This window comes from Primulina tabacum, chromosome 15, assembly GCF_025594145.1.
Source record: "Primulina tabacum isolate GXHZ01 chromosome 15, ASM2559414v2, whole genome shotgun sequence".
NCBI classification, from domain to species: domain Eukaryota; kingdom Viridiplantae; phylum Streptophyta; class Magnoliopsida; order Lamiales; family Gesneriaceae; genus Primulina; species Primulina tabacum.
In genome coordinates this window covers 32,071,833-32,090,055 of record NC_134564.1, presented here as the reverse complement: position 1 = coordinate 32,090,055, position 18,223 = coordinate 32,071,833, and the positions used below count along the sequence as shown (strand labels likewise).

The 18,223-nt window shown below is 36.0% G+C and overlaps 2 protein-coding genes across 3 annotated transcripts; both read right to left on the bottom strand.

Moving 5' to 3' along the window:
* Positions 1-18: 18 nt before the first annotated feature.
* Positions 19-10,480, bottom strand: LOC142526363 (eukaryotic translation initiation factor 4G-like). 2 transcript variants are annotated; one of them, XM_075630701.1, is made up of 11 exons: positions 10,332-10,480; positions 9,964-10,185; positions 9,634-9,767; positions 8,048-8,227; positions 7,841-7,914; positions 7,672-7,728; positions 6,702-7,475; positions 6,178-6,567; positions 1,997-5,121; positions 605-799; positions 19-523 (listed from the first exon to the last, which is right to left on the bottom strand). In XM_075630701.1, exons 2-11 carry the CDS (start codon positions 10,122-10,124, stop codon positions 193-195), a joined length of 5,421 nt encoding a protein of 1,806 aa, XP_075486816.1. In that variant the 5' UTR covers positions 10,125-10,185; positions 10,332-10,480; the 3' UTR covers positions 19-192. The 2 variants fall into 2 exon arrangements, with proteins under 2 accessions (XP_075486816.1, XP_075486817.1); XM_075630702.1 differs by having other exon boundaries at positions 9,964-10,223; positions 10,332-10,472.
* A 2,471-nt stretch (positions 10,481-12,951) lies between these two features.
* LOC142526906 (metacaspase-1-like) lies at positions 12,952-17,074 on the bottom strand. Its single transcript, XM_075631566.1, has 5 exons — positions 16,601-17,074; positions 15,431-15,761; positions 14,166-14,286; positions 13,855-14,073; positions 12,952-13,316 (listed from the first exon to the last, which is right to left on the bottom strand). The coding sequence occupies exons 1-5, from the start codon at positions 16,959-16,961 to the stop codon at positions 13,257-13,259; spliced, it is 1,092 nt and encodes a 363-aa protein (XP_075487681.1). The 5' UTR covers positions 16,962-17,074; the 3' UTR covers positions 12,952-13,256.
* Between the last annotated feature and the right edge of the window lie 1,149 nt (positions 17,075-18,223).

Sequence of the window (18,223 nt, the reverse complement as noted above, 5' to 3'; positions counted from 1 at the left end):
CGACTACTGGATGCTGCGTATTATTGGATGCTCTACCGACCCTTGCGATAAAATTATAATCATAAAATTCTTGACAAAAGTATAGCATAGGAAAAGATTAACCCAGCGAAGAATCACCCTTTAATTTATATAATAGAAAGAAAGAAAGAAAGAAAGAAATCTCTACAGGTTGTAAATGAGCATCGCTAACCTCTAAAGGAACTTATCTAATCTCCGAGATTTTTTTGAGCCCGGAGGTCTGAAGTTTTCAAGCTGCAGATTAGAGCTCGAACGCATCTCGCTCAATCCTGAATCACCTTTTACTGATTTGATAATCTCCAAGATACCTCCAACAACTTCAGCTGCAAGCCCAATTTGTACAAGACGCCCTTGCTCTTCTCCACCTTCATATATCAAACGCCCAATTGCAGAAAGACCAACAATGTTTTCCAATATAACTTGTGCAAGAATACGACTTAGAAACTCTGCTGCTCTAGGGGCATCATTTACAGTATCCTCCAGGACGGAGAGAATATATTCAAACCTGTTCGAGTATGAACAAATATTCAGACAATGTCACATACTAATGCGTTGTTTTATTCAAAGTAAACTAAATGTAGCATACCCTTTGATGAGCTGATCCTTGTTTATCGTGCCATCTTGACGTTTTACGAGGCTAATAAGCAGCTTCGTCAAGAGATCTCTTTCCATGTCTTTTTTCTCAAAAGAATCGATGACCCAGAGAGATATCATAGATGGATAAAAGCTGGGGGTACTCAAATCCTTGATGCACAAAGCAACTTCATTTTCGTCTCTCGCGCTGGAGAAAATGAAAACAGATTTTCAAGTTTACTTATATCAGCACATAATGCACGATGTCTGCAATAATACACTATTAAAAGTCAACAGAAATGAACGTCCCATAACAATATTTCAAAGTTCAAATAACCAATCAGGGCCGAGCCAGAAAATTCATATAAATTATCTGACAAAAAAGGAATAAGATAGAATACCAAAATTTATCTGTGACATACACGGAAATCAAGTAAATGAAAAACGACAAAAAAAAACAATAATTTAATCCTTGTGATCCAATATTTTAATAAAAAATAATTTCAATAATTAGTAAAGTATGATATTTAAAAAAACATAAAAATATTAATATTAATTAAAAGCTACATGGTGGAGAAAAGAGGTTTGAAATTAGAGACAAAAAAGAAATAGGAGAATTGGAGTATATTAATTTTGGACTACATTATGTCATTTATGAGTTTATTTCTTATTTCTTATATTATTTTAAATGAAAATTAATATATAAAAAACAAATGGGGCAAGAGGAGGGGGCGGTGCAAGTACCTGCCCCCCTTTCCCTCCGTCTCTGCAACCAATGAAACCATGATACACACTGGTGGCCAAACATAGTAAGTTGTAGGTATAAATGCAATCTCTTTGTCATCTGAGTCACCTTTCCAAATCCACTTTCAACATGATAAAATACTTGAATAGAAACTTTCATAAAGTTCCAAACTTCCAATTCTTCATCCAAGTATCATTTTCAAATACCATAAACAGCAGTTACACTGTAGCTTCCCATCAGCTTGTTTCTCAATGAACAATTCACTCTCGAATTAAAAGGAATGACACATCATACTGAGTCTACATACCTTTTCATGTAACTGGTTTCTTAAGGAGAAGATCAACCCTCAATTAACAAAGATAGACAACCTATTCAATACTATTTTTATTCTTTTTTTATAATACACCCTGGAATCAAAGAGCATAGAAGCAAGAATATTTGACCTTTCAAGGAACATGGAAATACTGGACACCCTCAAAGGTGATCACACCAGGAAAAGAACATTAGTTTTCAGGAAAATTACCAAGCTTGTCTCTTTCTTAGGGTTTTTAGATTTATCATGTAACTTGAACTAGTGACAGTTTCCTAGTTCCATTATTTTTTACTTGCTGCTCAATGGCACACCAGCGACTAAAAAAAAATACCGGAGACATGTCATACCTGTAGAACTCCTTAATTGCAGCCATGGACTTGTCCCGCAGGCGCTCTTCCGGCCACGCTATTTCTGAAGACACAACTTGCGTACATATTGGGGGTGCACCACGAGTAGGTGGAGAAGCAGGAAGAAATCTATCAAAGCCATGATCTACATTTCTAATTTCTCTATTCCCATGGGCAACTTTTTCATCAGGTGGAAGCGACTGCTCATAATTGGGCGAAGCAGCAAATATGTCTGGCATATAACGATCTCGCATTGAACTGAATCCATTCAGACCAGTTCCCGTCCTCCTTGAATCTCCAGGATTCGGCATCTCAGGCAGAGGAATACTAGGTGCTGATGGATGCCCTCTGAAAGCCATTCCCCTTGCAAGACCACCTTGAGGCCCAAGAGTTATAGGCTCATCCCCAAGAGGTCTTTGAGACAGAGGAACAGACATTGTCCTACTCTCAAGGGAATGTTTCTCTTCGGTACTAACATCCTGAGAACCATAACCATATGTCAGAGGTGGGACAGCACGAAAGCCGCTCATCTGGGAATTTGGAGAAGGCAACATACTAGGAGTTCGAGGAGCAAAATCAACAGGTGGATCCCGTTTGACATAGCTACCCATACTCGGAGCAAAATCGACAGGTGGACCCCGTCTGACAGAGCTACCCATACTCGGAGCACGACCTAACCTACTAGCTTGTGCTTGCCTCTCTTGAGCAGCATCTCTGTGTACCTCGTCAATTTTTTTTGGACCTTCAACTTTCCTCCTCTGCTGCCACCTATTCTTTCTAAGATCAATAACATCTTTAAGCATGAACCTTACCCTAGATGACAGCTCCATATTTCTAGACAGATTAGCCATAATGTCAAAATAGGCATCCATGTGTTCCTTTGCTTTAGGATGATCTATCATCTCACCGATCGTGCTCATCAATTTGCACAACGCTTCAATATTTTCTTCATCGGGAGTTTGATACTGACCCAACAACTTATTAATGCACTCGTGCATTATTCTCGCAGTCAACATTTTTTTCTTGTACAGCTCTCCAATTAGTCTAATATTACCCAACATGCGTCTCCTCGCTTGGAGTCTCTTCTCTTCTCTCTCTTCTGCTGTACGTTTATTTTCACCTTCTTCCTCCGCTTTATTTGCCTCCTCTTCCTCTCTTTCTCCCCTCTCGAATTCTTCTTGACATTTGTTCAGGAGTAGCGTTTTGAAAGTGATTGTTTCATTGTCCACTCTCAAATTAGGTAAACCTGCTGCAAGGTGAAAACAGAAGTTGGCATACATTTCGCAAAAGGTGGGCTCCATCAGAGCTTTATCAAAAATCTGGGATATCACCCCTGACAAAGTAACAAAATTGTCAATGTTCACTTCTTTCACTTGCTCGAACAGCTTCTCGAAGTTTTGTGGGGTAAGCTTGTTCAAGATAGACTTTAACTGCCTCTGTTTTGCTTCTTCCTCGTCAGTGATCTTACCAATCTCATACTTTTTCTCAGCTTTGTGCATGACTTGTAGGGGGGTCTGAGGATAAGGAATCAAACCCTTCTGGAAACCAGCTCCACGTTGCCACCTGTCAGAATCGGAGTTATTTCTTTGCAGGCCTCCCTGGAGATCAAGGGACTGGATTGGCCCAGAGAGAATGCCCACAGAATAGTGGACGGATGTCTGACCCCGTGGATTCCTTGGAACACCATAATTGCCTCCTTGACTATTTCGAAACCCGGTAACATTACCCACATAACCAACGTCTACTCGCGTGTCTCCTCTACCTGACACGAGGTGTACAGGAAATTTACTAAGTTTGTCCTCGTTTCCCAAGTCACTTCCACGTCGATCCAACCTCGAGCCTCCAGTTGGTCTATCAATGTTTCGTCCAGGACTAGGATGTGGCTCGCGTGAAAAACGGGAACTAGATACCATAAATGTGTCAGCAACATCAAAGGTAATTTCAAATGCTTCTGGGAGATCAGTACATTGCTCTGCAAATTTGAAGAGGAAATCTCGAGAATACCGTTTTATCATCAAGCCATCGCCATCTCTATCATCACTCTGAATTTCATTATTTGAAGATTCTGGCTGTGAAGTAGGGATTTCAGCGGCATTTTCCCAATCATCTGGCTCAACTCTACTTTGAGCTGGTTTCTCAGTTAACGAGGCATTTTGGTCAGGTACATCAACAGATGTCTGTTTGATGCTAGAGCTTGAAATGTTTTTTAAATCCTCTGCAAGCGTAGCGTTTTCTTTCTTTTCCTCGGGACCCTTGTATGCCATATACATATCCGAACTCGTACCGGCAGCTTCTGCTTTTTTGTACAACTCTTTTTTTTTCTTCTTTCCTCTGAGGACTACAATCTTTTTCACATTTGTATCTGAAGACAATATTTTCTCGTTGGCGATAGCTGGAGAAGGAGAAATTATGTCTAGACTATTGTGGTCATTATCTTCATTTTCATATGTCAAAACACCTTCAAGAGATGCAACTAAAACAGGGGAAGACTCGTGATCTACCGTAGCAGGCCTTGTGCTAATGTTCTCAGGCATGATTAAAGGCATGTCTGAAATTATAACATTTATATCTTGAGCAGATAAACCGTTCAGTGACGCAGAATTCTCAACACCTTCACAATATGCGGTGTGAGCAGACTCAAATACATGATCTCCCACTTTGGTATCATCATAGCAGCAACCTGAAGGTTCTTCTGTCTTTTGCTTTGCCCGTTCCAATAAACCATCTGCAGTAGATGCAACCTCCTGCAATGAGCTCTCCTCTGTTTTACAAATTTCTGATGATTCTAAAGAACGAGGTTTCATTGATGTATCCAAACTATTCTGATCGGTGTTCAAGATTATGGCTTCTGCATCTTCCTTTCCACCAACCATGTCAGGTTTCAGCTGTCTGCTTTTTATGTATGAGGTGCCTAGACTCTTAGCTGTGTCACTAGTCTTCCTTTCAGCAGCACCTTCACTTAAAAGATTGGAAGCCTCAGAAGACGCACCACCTACAGTAGGCAACAATTCCTTCACAGGTTCGGATACAATATTAGTTCTCGATGAAGTAGATATAGCTTCTACAGCTTCAATTTCTGAAAGTTGAAGAGGATATTTTGAATGAGAGGTTGATTGCCAGCTGACCTGATAGTGTGAATTTATAATTAGCTATTCTCTAAAAAAGCCTTCTATGAACTACTAAAATGAATTTTGGCCATCAATTAACTTAACTTTTAAATATAGCCTATAACTATGTTAAGTTCCAAATAGATCCTTTAAAACCAATTTTTTTTAACTTTCCTTTTAACTCTTTTTACATAAACATATAAGCATATTTATTGAATTGCAAAGGCACAGGTTCATTTGTAAAATCTGAAAGTTTATAAACAACAAAACATGTAAAACTGGAATATGGAATTTCCCATCAAAATTGATAGCCAAATAAAAGATAAGTTGGAGTTATTTAAAAAAAAAGTAAAAACAGTTACTATTTCGCAAAATGGGGTAGTAATGCAGAATCATACTTTCTTTTTCTTTTTTTTTTTCTTTTTTTCAATAAAAAGTATGTGATAAAAACAATAAAATTAAATTTGATAGCAAAAAGTTAATAAAAATAAAAATAAAAATAATAATGTTAATTCTCATTATTATAGTTAATAATAATAATAAACGACATTGATAAAGTGAAATAAAATATCAAATCTAAAGTTCAAACATTTAAAAATAAACATTAGTATGCATTAGTAAAGATAAAACTACAGTTTATTTGTCCTATCAACAAATTTGAAAAAGTAGTGTAGAGGTTGTCAGATTTCACCGACTTTCTTAAACTGATATGAGCATTGTTTTTAATTTATTCAATAAAAAAAACAAATTATTCGGTGGAAACCTTCTTATCTTAAGAAAAGAATAATGCTTGATGAAATAAATTTATTTAAGTAATTTTAAAAAGGAATCTTACTTGAGTTGTAATAATCAATTAAGATTAGGAAAAGGAAAATGATAATTATGGTCTTTTAGGATTTTTAAACAACAGAAGGTTGTATAACATAATACTTAGTAAAGAAGGCTATTTTAAAATAGTCTTCTTAGATGGGCTAGCATACGTCATTTCCCTTATAATTATGCCAATAAGCCACAGTAAACTTGCTCAACGTGCACCGCCACATACATTTGGACTGCAAACAACAAATAAAATACCTGATCCTGCTGGCCAGTTTTGTCTGATTTTTTATATTCGCTTTCAAAGGGATCAGGTAATACTCCATTACGTACTTCCTCAGCCACGGTGGTTGACTTCGATGCAAAACCATTGGCAGCAGCAAATGTAACAGCTGAAGTGGCAAGCACATTAACCTCTACACCCACGGAACTTGATGGCAACTCAGATGTCAATGATGTTCCTGGTCCAGGTCTTGACTCTGGTAAAACACTAGAAGCTGAAGGCCCAATTTCCTTTTTTGGCAGGGGCAAATCATCCATGCGTAACTTTGAAGGCTTCAAAGACTGCGCCTTTACAACAGATATAGAACTTGTAGGTTTTAATACTTCTTTCTCCCCATGAGGATCAATGGCTGGCTTCATCGTTACCTGCGGAAATTGATGTAAAAAGATCGTGACATGTTTAAAAACCAACTCCATCCAAACTGACGATGTACACATTTGAGGCATGGTTTTTACAAGGCTAATAATACAGCAAAAATAGAATTACACAAAGCAACAACCTGGTTATAAAACTTTGGTGGCTGAGAAGTGGGCGGAACCTGAGTAGTAGTAGGAGGAACAGAGCCAGCAGCAGGAAAATAGAAAGAAGTGGCATTGTAAAAATTCATCAGGTGATTGGGAGGAAAAGATGGAATATGCTGTGATTGAGGTTGCACATTAGAGTGTGACCTCAGACCAGGTGAGCCATTAAGCCTCAACTCTTCATGAGTTTCTGGATGAGTGATCTTCACGGTTTTACGAGAACCGCTATATTTGACAGCCTGCTGCTGAGGAAACTGTGAGACCATATTCATTCCAAAGTTTCCCAACTGAGGGCTCATTTGTGATGGAAAGTTCGAGGCCTGTCCTTGATGCATCATTCCTTGAGACTGCATTGAATGCGGTGGAAGACCTGAAACAAACATGGGCTGCTGCACTGGTGGGTTACCCAGTGACAAGGGCAATGGCACCGGCATTGGCAATGGCAATGATGTTCCTGACATAGACTGAGATTGAATTTGTGGATTGGGACCGCCAAACTGAACAGTGACTTGTGACTGGTGAAACGGTAGCTGCATGGGCACACCAGGGACAGAGAGTACAGAAGGCTTCTGAGTTTGAGCCATAGGTGGTGCAGCGGAAACTTGAGTATACCTCCTAGACAAGGACACTGGCTGAGATTCACCAGCATTAGATTGGTCAAAAGTCCCAGCATCCTTCTTTGTCGAAAGCTGTTTGGGAATGGATGAAAGTGGTTTTGCAGGAGCAGCAGTCCTTAAAGATTGATGCCGGACCTGTCAGAAAAAGAATCATCAAATCATCTGGTGAGCAACTTGAAACAAGCATAATATTATACATCTAAAACAATTATAAGCTTAATCAAAGTTCGAAAATTTGAATGGCCAAAAGGAAAGCATCTAGCTCTCATCTATTACCATGGGAAAATAACTTTCATATGAGGTAAACAATTGGATAATAGAAACAACAAACCTGATCCCTTTTTTGCTCATCCAAATTTGGTGGTGCAGAGCTTGTTCGAGCAGGTATCTACAAACAAATCAGAAAATAACCTTGTGTTTGAAGAGCTAGAGTCATTAACAAGAGAAAATGGGGTGAGAGACATAAGTGATTATTCGCACTCCGTGTAAATGAGACATACCTGCACACCATTCATAAAACCAGGACTTATGGATCCAAACTGCAAGGGAAATGACCTTGATGCATCTCCTGGAGCTGGAAAGTAGAAAAAGGAAAATTGTCAATCACACTATTGTCTAGAAATCACTTCTTTATCACAAGAGTATACTAGTAAATAGATGTCTGAAAAAAATCAACAGTTAAAACTGTTTAAAATCATTTGCCATACGTTTTGCAGGTGTAATAGGGGCCTTAGGTTCAGAACTAGCAGTAGAAAGATTGGATGACGAAGATGCAACAGAAATATCAGAAGATGGAGGCCTTGGTACAACTTGGTTGAGTTGTTGAGTTGTAGCATCCATCGGATCGACATTGGAAGCGGAACTGGTAACTGGTGCATCAGACACTCCTAAATCAAGTCATAAAAATATAAACAATCAGAAAACAAAAACCTGAAATATGTTATCCAAACACATCAATCTTCGAAATATGTTATCCAAACACTATATCAAAAATGGTTTCTTTCTACTCTCCAATGTCTATTATATTCCTCGAATATCTAGAGCACAGACAGGCAAAACATAAATCACGTACATTTGCAAAAGATAACTACAACAAAATTTGTCGTATAACCATTGTTGTTTCAGGCATGCCCGTGGATCCAGGCTCTCCAAGTGCAAGTTAGTGAACCCAGAGATACTCCAAGTCATAGTTGTCAAAGGCGACACCAAGCGAGGACCTGGCGCCTGGGGTCATCCCAGACGCAGCGATGCACTAAGGCGAGCCCAGACGCTTGCATGGACCAGCCTAGGAAGTTTAAGCGCGTCTGAGTGAATTTTTTTTAATTACTTGTTTAAAACAAAAGACCCAAATTCAAACCCTAGCAACCCAAAACCAGAATCGGGAGAAGAGAGCTCTGAACAGAAAAAGAAGGATAGGACATCTACATCCAAAACAACCAGAAAAAGACCGATTTCACATCTTTTGAATGAAGAGGAAGAAGAAATTGATAGTGATCAAAAAAATGATGAAGACCAAGAACAATACAAGTCCGAATGTTCTGGGGACTCTGATGATTTGATAAAAGAATATGAACTTGATTTGAATGAATGAAGAATTTTAATCATGTTACTAATTACTTTGAATTTTTTTTTTGTGTGGCATTGTGACACAATTATTTCATATTTAAATATATTTATTCTAATATAAATATATTTTTAAAAAAATTAAAAAATGTGTGTCTTGCTTAGGTAAGACGCGCGCCTCGCCTTACGCCTTGCGCAAGGCCCCAGGCTTCATATCCTTTGTGCGCCTTGCGCCCTCGACAACTGTGCTCCAGGTGCACTAACATCAAAGAGAATCACGCCTACATGACAAAGCACAGACTCCAGCTGGGATACAAAGTTCAACACCCAGCTGCAACTTTTTGTGTCCTGTCAATTTTTTTAATCCACAAACATTAGGGCTATTATATATTTGGGGCAAATACCATGGTTTACATCTTTCAACACATCCATGCTGTAGTGAAAAACTAAATCTTTTCACGCACAAAAGAACACATCCTCCTTGTCCTATAATGTAATTTATTTTGAAGGAATCTGATCACCCTAAAGATCAACATCTTCCTACCAAAACATATCCTCTAGCAATGACCTAAATTTTTAGTTGAATGTTTCGGACAATTTTGTATTCAACATCAAAATTTAAGCTTATGCCCACACATGAATAAGGTTCCTCGAGAACTAATCAAAAGCATCTCAATCCTCACAACGAGAAGGTTAACAAAATACAAATGGGAGAAAGCAAACAACTCACTGTTGGCCGGCTGCTGTTTGTGAGCATCATTCTGCGCTGCCTGTGATGTATATGAATTACCAAAACCTGTCCTCACATTCGGGCTTCTTGGCCTTGACTGCACTCCTGGTGCATTGCCATAATATTTCTTGACACTGCATCTCACAAAAACACACACAAAAGCAATTCACTAGCCATCATTTAAGCCGTATAACATAAACGAACTTTAGGTGACGCCAACATCCATAACCAAGCGATCAATTCACGCATAACCACATGCATGAACAAGAACAAGTCGTAAATGAGCGAAGAAAAAACCTAGTCTGGAGTTTAATTATATGAAAAGCGTACCCATGATTATAATAATTTAAGGGGGCGGTGGAGCTGCCGCCGCCACCCTTATTGGAGACACTCCCGGAGAATTGGCGCTGCTGATTGAAGCTTGCAGATCGATCTGGTTTATTGTGCTGCGTAGACTCACTCCTGTCAGCCCTTGATGGATTATGGGACATAAATCCTAATCTCCGGGGAAAAAATCGCCGCTCTCCCAGAACTCTCAGTAAACTTGTTACTCTACACAGATTCACCGATCAATCAAAAACCATCAAAACCTATAATTTTCATGCACGCAAAAAAGGGAGAAAAGAAGAAATAATCTAAACGGCGGTTAAGTAATAAAACGAAAGACTGCGTTTCGTTGCTAACAAAACTAAAATTACCTGGAATGTAGAACGTCAAATTAGGGTTTTCAATTAATGGCGGGAACCATGACCGCACATCCACAGAGCAAAATCAAAAAATATGAAGGAAGAAGAAGAAAATCTGTGTTGAGTACAATCCTAGCGAAAGAGAAAGAATAGTATTATTATTTTATCCGGAAATAATTGCAGTGAAATAAAATATGTATGAACACGTCTTTCATGAAGTGACTCACGAATTTTTATCTATGAGACGGATCAATCCTGTCGATATTTACAATAAAAAGTAATAATCTTAACATAAAAAGTAATATTTTTTCATGGATGACTCAAATAAAATATTCATACCACAAAATATGACCTGTGAGACCGTCTTACGTACGTTTTTGTCAATATGTATTTATTGATGATGTTTAAATCATGATATTTTTATTTCATTAGTTAAAAGGAGAATTAGTGTTGAAAGCAATCATTTTCATGTTACAATTTTTGTTTTGTAACTTTTATGTCATCCACAGTCGTTATTTTTCGACATCTAATTAACATTTTCGTAAAAAAAATAGTAAAATCGAATATATATATATATATATATATATATATATATTAACATTTTATTGATTCATTAACCAAATATAATTAGCACATTAATTTGAATCAATTAATCATCTATTAGTTCACCATAGAGTTAGGTTTATATATACATATATACACCATAGAGTAGGCCTTAAAGAGTGATTCATCCTGCATTTTCCTTTTGTCTGGTAAACAACTTATGTTTATATGATTACTAGTATCTCGCGTATTTGATATATATGACATTATTTTAATTAATTAAAATTAGTAGATGATAACTTATAAATGAGCATTCTCTTTGATGTAGAATATAATTCAAAACATCATTTGAAATGATGGTCTTGCATGCATATTTCAAAGGTGTTGAGACTTCATATTTGTAATGGAGTTTATATTATTTGGTGAAGTCGGTAAAAATGGATTTAAATAAACCATAAAAATTGGATCTGAATGCCTTGAGAATTGGATCTGAATTATTCAGTCTAACAACAACGGTAACGTCCCAAAAATTTGAAAATTCATGTGAACCACATGCATATAAGTTATCAAATTTTTATGTATTTTAATTTAATTATTTAAATACATTAAATGCATGATTTTAACATGAATATGTTTTTTAATTATTGGTTTATTAAGATTGCATGATATAGGGCTTTTAGCGATTTTTCATGCTCAAATGAAGAATGGAGACCGATGACAGTTAATGAAAAGTGTTTTTATTAAATAATTATTTTTAATTATTTAATATATAGTGTAAATAAGTGAGATTTTCGAAAATGGGCCTAGGTGGAGTATTTTTACTCGCCGGATCTTATTTAAACCGGTACGCAAATTTTAGCGACTCGAGAGACTTTTTGAGGGTCCAGACAATATTTTCAAAAACGTACATAAACAAAATATTTTTGGGGAGTGTTTTTGGGCTTGATGAAATTATTTTATTGCTTAATAGGGCTAAACCCTTCCTATCACTTTATTTTTAATTAAAGGCTCATTAGCGTACCTTATATTATAACCTAAACTCTATCCTAAAAACCTTAAGCCTGGTGTAAGCTATTCCGCCACCCCTCCTTCATCCTCCAGCGGGTATTTTCGAGAGTTTTACAGCAGCCCCTTCGAGTTTCTCCCCAAGTTTTTCATAAAGCTCATTCCCCGTCTCTTCGGTGCAAGTTTTGCGCGTCAGTATCAAGGTTTTCGAGCGTAATGACACAAAGACACGCCTATATTTCGTTTTTTTACATCATTCACAGCAATATACGTTGTTTGTATGTTTTTGCATAAGAAGCCTTCAATCTAACGTGTGGCATAAGTTTTTGCGATTTTTGTCATGAAATATGCAAGTTCTTTACATGTAACTCACGTTTTTTGTTGTTCTTGTGTAAGGGACTACTGATTTGAGGTGCTAAGGGGCCGCACGTGTGAAGGTGTTGGAGTCTCAGGTTGGCCACGTTTTGGTGAGGATTGATCGCGTTTTTTGTTTTTATTTTGTTAAATTTATAAATAGATATTAAACAAAGATAATAAATAATTTATTTATTTTAAGAATATACTATTATATAAGATTTGAAGTAAATGTTTGGAAAAACGCATTATTTTATTGTAAAATTTATGCCGATGGATTTAAAATTGAAATTTCGAATTCTATATTCGGTACCCACATTTTGTGTCATACATGATATATAACAAAATGAATTCGACACCAAACTTGTTTCGTATATCGAATTTACGAACTTTTTAATCAATTCTTCAATTCAATTTCCATTATTTTTTAAATAAATTTTAAAATAATAATAGTTTTTTAATATCTATATTAATTTCAATAGTGCACGCAACGGGTATTTGCGTTCTTTTACTCCGAATGTCGTAGTCAGTGCCTCGGTGTTACATACAACACCAAACCAAAATGCATCTTGTACCCTCCATTCTGGGCAACGAAGGGTCATAATTCAATAGCAACAGATTACATACAATGTACCAAACACAAGACATAATATCCATCCCAAACTCCAAAAAACTATCCTAATTCGAAGGATAAAAACTTGTATATAACTCAAATTTGAAGAATTCAAAATGAAAATTATAAAGATCAAATGAGCAGTACATCACTAATGGCGCAGCAAACCAAATGAGTACGCAGTACATCACTAATAACGTTACACAATACCTTTTCTCCACAAACACATGTGCACAATCAACAAAGGATGTCCCTTGCATCTAACTACATAAATAAAAAACAGAAAATCAACGGAAAGAGGAAAAAGTTTCTAAAAATGTATCTTGAAAATGTAAAACGTAGAAGTATAAGAAGTATAAATCACAAACAAGCCGACGTAGTTTTATGCGGATATTGCCAGGCGTCCAAATAAAACCGGAATATCATAATGAAAATGGCTTAGCATACACGTCGAAAGGTTCGCATGCAGTTAATTGTGGCTCCTGTCGTCAAGAAAAACAATTAAGATCATCAACGGTAGCTATGACACCAAGAAAACATTCGAAAAGATGCATAGAATTGGAAGAGCTTCTAGCTTCTAAAAACATTAATAACAATGCTTCTTGATCAAAGGATCGCATTTGTTGAAGAAAACATCCATAGAATGCTCTATGTAGGAACTAGAAATATAGCATCGTAACAAAGTTTGGTCCCAACTCGTGGTTTTGAACTTTAGAGTTCGTTCATGTTTATGTATCACTGCAGCGTGGACATATACAAAATTTTATATAAATATAATTGCTGAATTTTAAAGAAATAAAAATATGTTGTATAGAGAATTCTAACATAACATTTAATAGCTAGGACTCTATTAATCTATTCTCTCTTTCCATAGAATTTCAAATTACACTTTTAATTTTTATAAATGTGAAAATATATTGGGATGAAAGAATAAGCTAGAAAATTTTTCTAAGAAGTAACTAATCACATAACATCATCAAAATTTGATTCCAATATATATGTTTTGGTTTATAATAATACCTGTCTGAGGCCGCCAGAACTAACACTACCTCCTGTGAGAAGCATAGTAAGAAGCGATGTAACAGCACCATCACCAAGACCGCCACCTGAACTGCCAGCATCTCGAATAGCTGCACGCATGGCAGTTAATATGGTCCCATACGTGGTTCCATGCCCGCGCTCGATGGCTTGAATAAAACAGAAGGTCATGGCACCTGTTGAAGTGATTTTTGATAGAGCCTAATCGAAAGATAGAAGGAAAATAATACCTTAACAAGTTTCTTGTTTCATAACATAATATTTTAATGTTCCTATCAACATTCTTAACTTACAGAGGTATCAGCCGAGGTTTGATCATCATCACAACCACTAAAAGAAATTACCTCACCACCATTTGTTCCTTTCCACACACCTGATCGAGGACGATGGTCCTCCCACGCATATTGTCCACTCCTGTTTTGATATAAGAAGCAAACCATAATATTTAATACAGCAAAAAGAAAAGCATTCTTTTGGTACAGAAAGGAATACTAATGACTGACATACCCACACGACAATTTAGTACTACTACTCAAGGATATGAGAGTCATCATTATTTTGAGTCTACATGATTAAATGCCACCATGAAAGCAATCGAAAAGTTTCAAGAATCCTTATTCTATAAATCAATGGAAACACCAGCCTCCAAACATCTTTCTTAAAGTTTAGAAGCTTAACACCATTGCTTGACATTTTGATCAAACAACAGATAACTTCCATTTTATGTCATGGTAATGACCCTTCAAGGAATGATTCATAAATAATAATGAGATGGTCACTATAACATTGATCATAGAACCTCATCGCCTTAAGTGGTGAAGGCATTGATATTTTCTTCCAACATGCTTTTTCTTGGATGACAAACTTGTGAAAGTGAGGAACAGACTGGTCATTACCAAGGTTCAGTTTTATACAGAAAACAGCTACCGAATAACTGAATGGATTACTATACGGTGCAGCTCAATTGACATGAGTAACTAATGGATACCAAACAAGATCAACAAGAACATAACATTACCCTACCATGCAAGTAACTGAAGAAACAACCCAATTCAATTTTTGATTAGCCAACTGATTCCATTGATCCCATTTCTACAAAACACCGAAAACATTCCAGGTCTAGGAACTAAGTGCCCACAGTTTGTTTTCCCACTTTAGTGGTTCCTGTGTCAGTAGCCTAATCTAGAGAAATAATGGGCTTGGCCACATAATAGATTAAAAATTAAAACCCATGACCCCATGCAGTATTATATCTAAAGCTAAACATGAGGATGATTAGTTGCTGTCTGTAGAGAGGGAAATGAGGGTAAAACAAACATAGATAACATTGAAAGAGAATTGAATTTATTGGAAACTTAAGCACCACACTTGTCTAACATATTTGGCAGATGACAATCAGTATCGTGTTACATCTTACTTTGGCACCATTTATTATTAAAATTTTATGAGATACCAGTCGTGATTCCAAAAACTACACCACCAACTTCTAATCAGATATGATAAAAACACAGGATTATGTCACTCTTGAAAATATAAATAAAAGGTATTTTAAGCCTACCTATTCATCCGGCATAGAAACGGTAAATCAAGAACTGTTCCGCTATGACACGCATCTATTATTGCATGAAGCTTAACACCGTGAGGTAGAGGTCTCACAATAGATGCATTAATCTCGTCATCTACAACCATACCCTGTGTTTCAAAGTCAAGAGGACACAAGGTTTCATCATATCCATCAACTTCATCTCCATTGTAGTTCCTTTGCCTTGAACCATGGCCAGAATAATGAAACACCAAGGAATCTCCTGGTTGACATCCTTGTAAAAGCCAATACAATGCCATTCGCATATTTTGCTTTGTTGGAATTCTGTAGGGATCTCTTTCTTCTTCTGCATTTGGATTGATTATGAAAGAAATGAGAGACCTTATATTCAGAATACGCCATGATAGTCCACTTCCCTTAATTCCATGACAATTAATGACTAAAAACCATTTAAATAGAAACATGGTGGTAGCAACCAAGGCAAAGAAAAAGTATTCACTTCATAGTAATTGTGGCCACAAAGACGGTAAATTAAAACCAATTGCACAAAGAAAAATAATAAAAATCCCCCCTCAGAAGGGGCAGCTAAAAGGGTACGACAGAGCTTGATAATGCTGTTTTCCTGAAGCTATCAAATTATAATATCTCCCCACCTACATTCCTCTTAAGTAATTCAACTGTATAGAGGGAAAGAAACAGTTCAAATGAGGTTCCTCGATACCAAAAATAAAGAATGACATTTCAGTATAGACAAGACCACAGAGCATCAATTAAGCATTATCAGAGTACCCCAGTAGTCTGTCAATGAAAGAATTCCAACAGTGTAGCTCACTGCAAAAATTACACTATGAATTAAAATAATTGATAAATTGTAACAGCACGATTAACTGTTTAACATTTCTAGGCCCCATATCGAAATGCATAACTGACTACCAGGAATTTTTAACCTTCACTATGTTTGCATCGAAAATTCCACCTGCACTCTTAAATACCCTGAGCACAAAACACCCGATTCCAGGGAAAACAAAGAAGATATTGCCACTTCAAGTTTTACCGAAGCACTAGCCATCTTTGTGTCTAACTCCCAACTTTCTCGAGAAAAGGAAAACACAGATAGCCACATACATACAAAAGGAACGAAAATTGCAAAAAGACGGGAATTCTTTTCAATCTTTCTCGATTTACCAGTGAGCATGAGAATCGAAGATTCTGGAAACTGGAACTTATTGATCAAGAGATATTTCATGCACTTAGCATCATTTAAGCATCCCTTCAGCTCGTGGCGGGAGAACCTGTACGATATGCCGACGATGACAGCTTTTTTACGGCCGTGAGGATTCGGGGGAGGGTTCGGAGGCGCGTGGTTGTAAGGAGAGGGAGGAGGCGGTGGCCCTCGAGTCATAGGCGCGTGATGTGGTGGTGGTGGAGCGTTCCGAGGGTCGCCCATCTGCGTAACAGCCTGACAAATGGCACATCGGATGGATCGGGCGCCATGCGGCAGCTGTAACGGTGTACGACAGTGGGAGCAATTCACTAACATGAACATAGCGGCGGCGGTAGGAGTGGCTCTACTGATCGCCGGTTTGGAGAGGAAGTATTGTCAACATATACGACGTAGAGAGGTTTAGGTAGATTTTGTGTCGCTTTCGTAATAATAATTTGGAGCTACATAGAAATGAATATACCCTATTTTTTATTTTGAGAAATTGATTATTCATAATTTTAAAAATAACATTCTTTGTTATATATTTTGTATTATGTCTTATTTAATTAAAAAATCTTAAAATATCTTTTTCTATAAACACACATGTTTCATTTTCGTGATTCATTTGTTTAATTATTTATTATTTCTCTTTAAGAGTTGATTTAACATTTGTTCTGTTTTATTTAATTTACAATATATTAATTTTTTTAATACTACTTACTTATATCAATAAAAATATTTTAATAAAATTATGAATTGTTAGTTTAAATGAGTATATACGAAACCATCAAGGTTATAATATTTTAATTACTATTTTTGCTCATCTAAAATAATATAAACAAAATCACCAATCACCATGGTTATGAAACAGTAATAATTACATCAATGTGAGTTTATACAAATATAAACAAAAAATATGATGGTCTCAATTAAGTCTTTACTTTATTCCATGCTAACAGTTTATGAGTATGCACAACAAACCTTCAAAAAATAAAATGTATAAAAATGATACTCGACAAAATAATTATATCAAATTATCACCACTCTATGTCCAAATACATGGAATTCACAAGATTATTTGAGAAATTGTGAAAATCAAATAAAGAGTTTGAGATAAAGAAACTGATGGTGAATAAAGTTTAAATGATAGGGGATATCTATGTAATTTGATATGATAAAAAGACTATTTTGGTAAATTAATTTAACTAAAGACTAAAATTGATTATAGTAATTGTATGAAGTCTATTTAAGAAAATCTCCCTATTTATTATTACTAATATACGGACGCATGCGTCGCGTGTTTGTATAATATTTTTTATAATTTATTTAATTTATATTTAAATGAATATCAAAACATAATTATAAGAAATAATGAGGGACTATATTGTAATTTTGATATATAAATAAAAAATAAATTAAAAAATAAAAAAATAAAAAAATGACCTCAATAAAAATTGAACCTATAACTTAAATCCTAAGAAACAATGACTAATTACATATAACTTGCATTAAAATTTTAACATTTTATTAATATATATAATTATTAAAACAGACTATGACACCAAAATTAGTTAATCTAAGTGTCTCGAACTTAATAAAATAGT

Coding starts and splice junctions, on each gene's coding strand:
- LOC142526363 (XM_075630701.1), bottom strand. CDS start 10,124: ATGTCCCATAATCCATCAAGGGCTGACAGGAGTGAGTCTACGCAGCAC. Junction 9,768..9,963: donor TTAAATTATTATAATCATGG/GTACGCTTTTCA, acceptor TGTGAGATGCAG/TGTCAAGAAATATTATGGCA. Junction 5,122..6,177: donor AAACTGGCCAGCAGGATCAG/GTATTTTATTTG, acceptor TCACACTATCAG/GTCAGCTGGCAATCAACCTC.
- LOC142526906 (XM_075631566.1), bottom strand. CDS start 16,961: ATGTTCATGTTAGTGAATTGCTCCCACTGTCGTACACCGTTACAGCTG. Junction 15,762..16,600: donor TTCGATTCTCATGCTCACTG/GTAAATCGAGAA, acceptor ATCCAAATGCAG/AAGAAGAAAGAGATCCCTAC. Junction 13,317..13,854: donor GTTCTGGCGGCCTCAGACAG/GTATTATTATAA, acceptor TCTTGACGACAG/GAGCCACAATTAACTGCATG.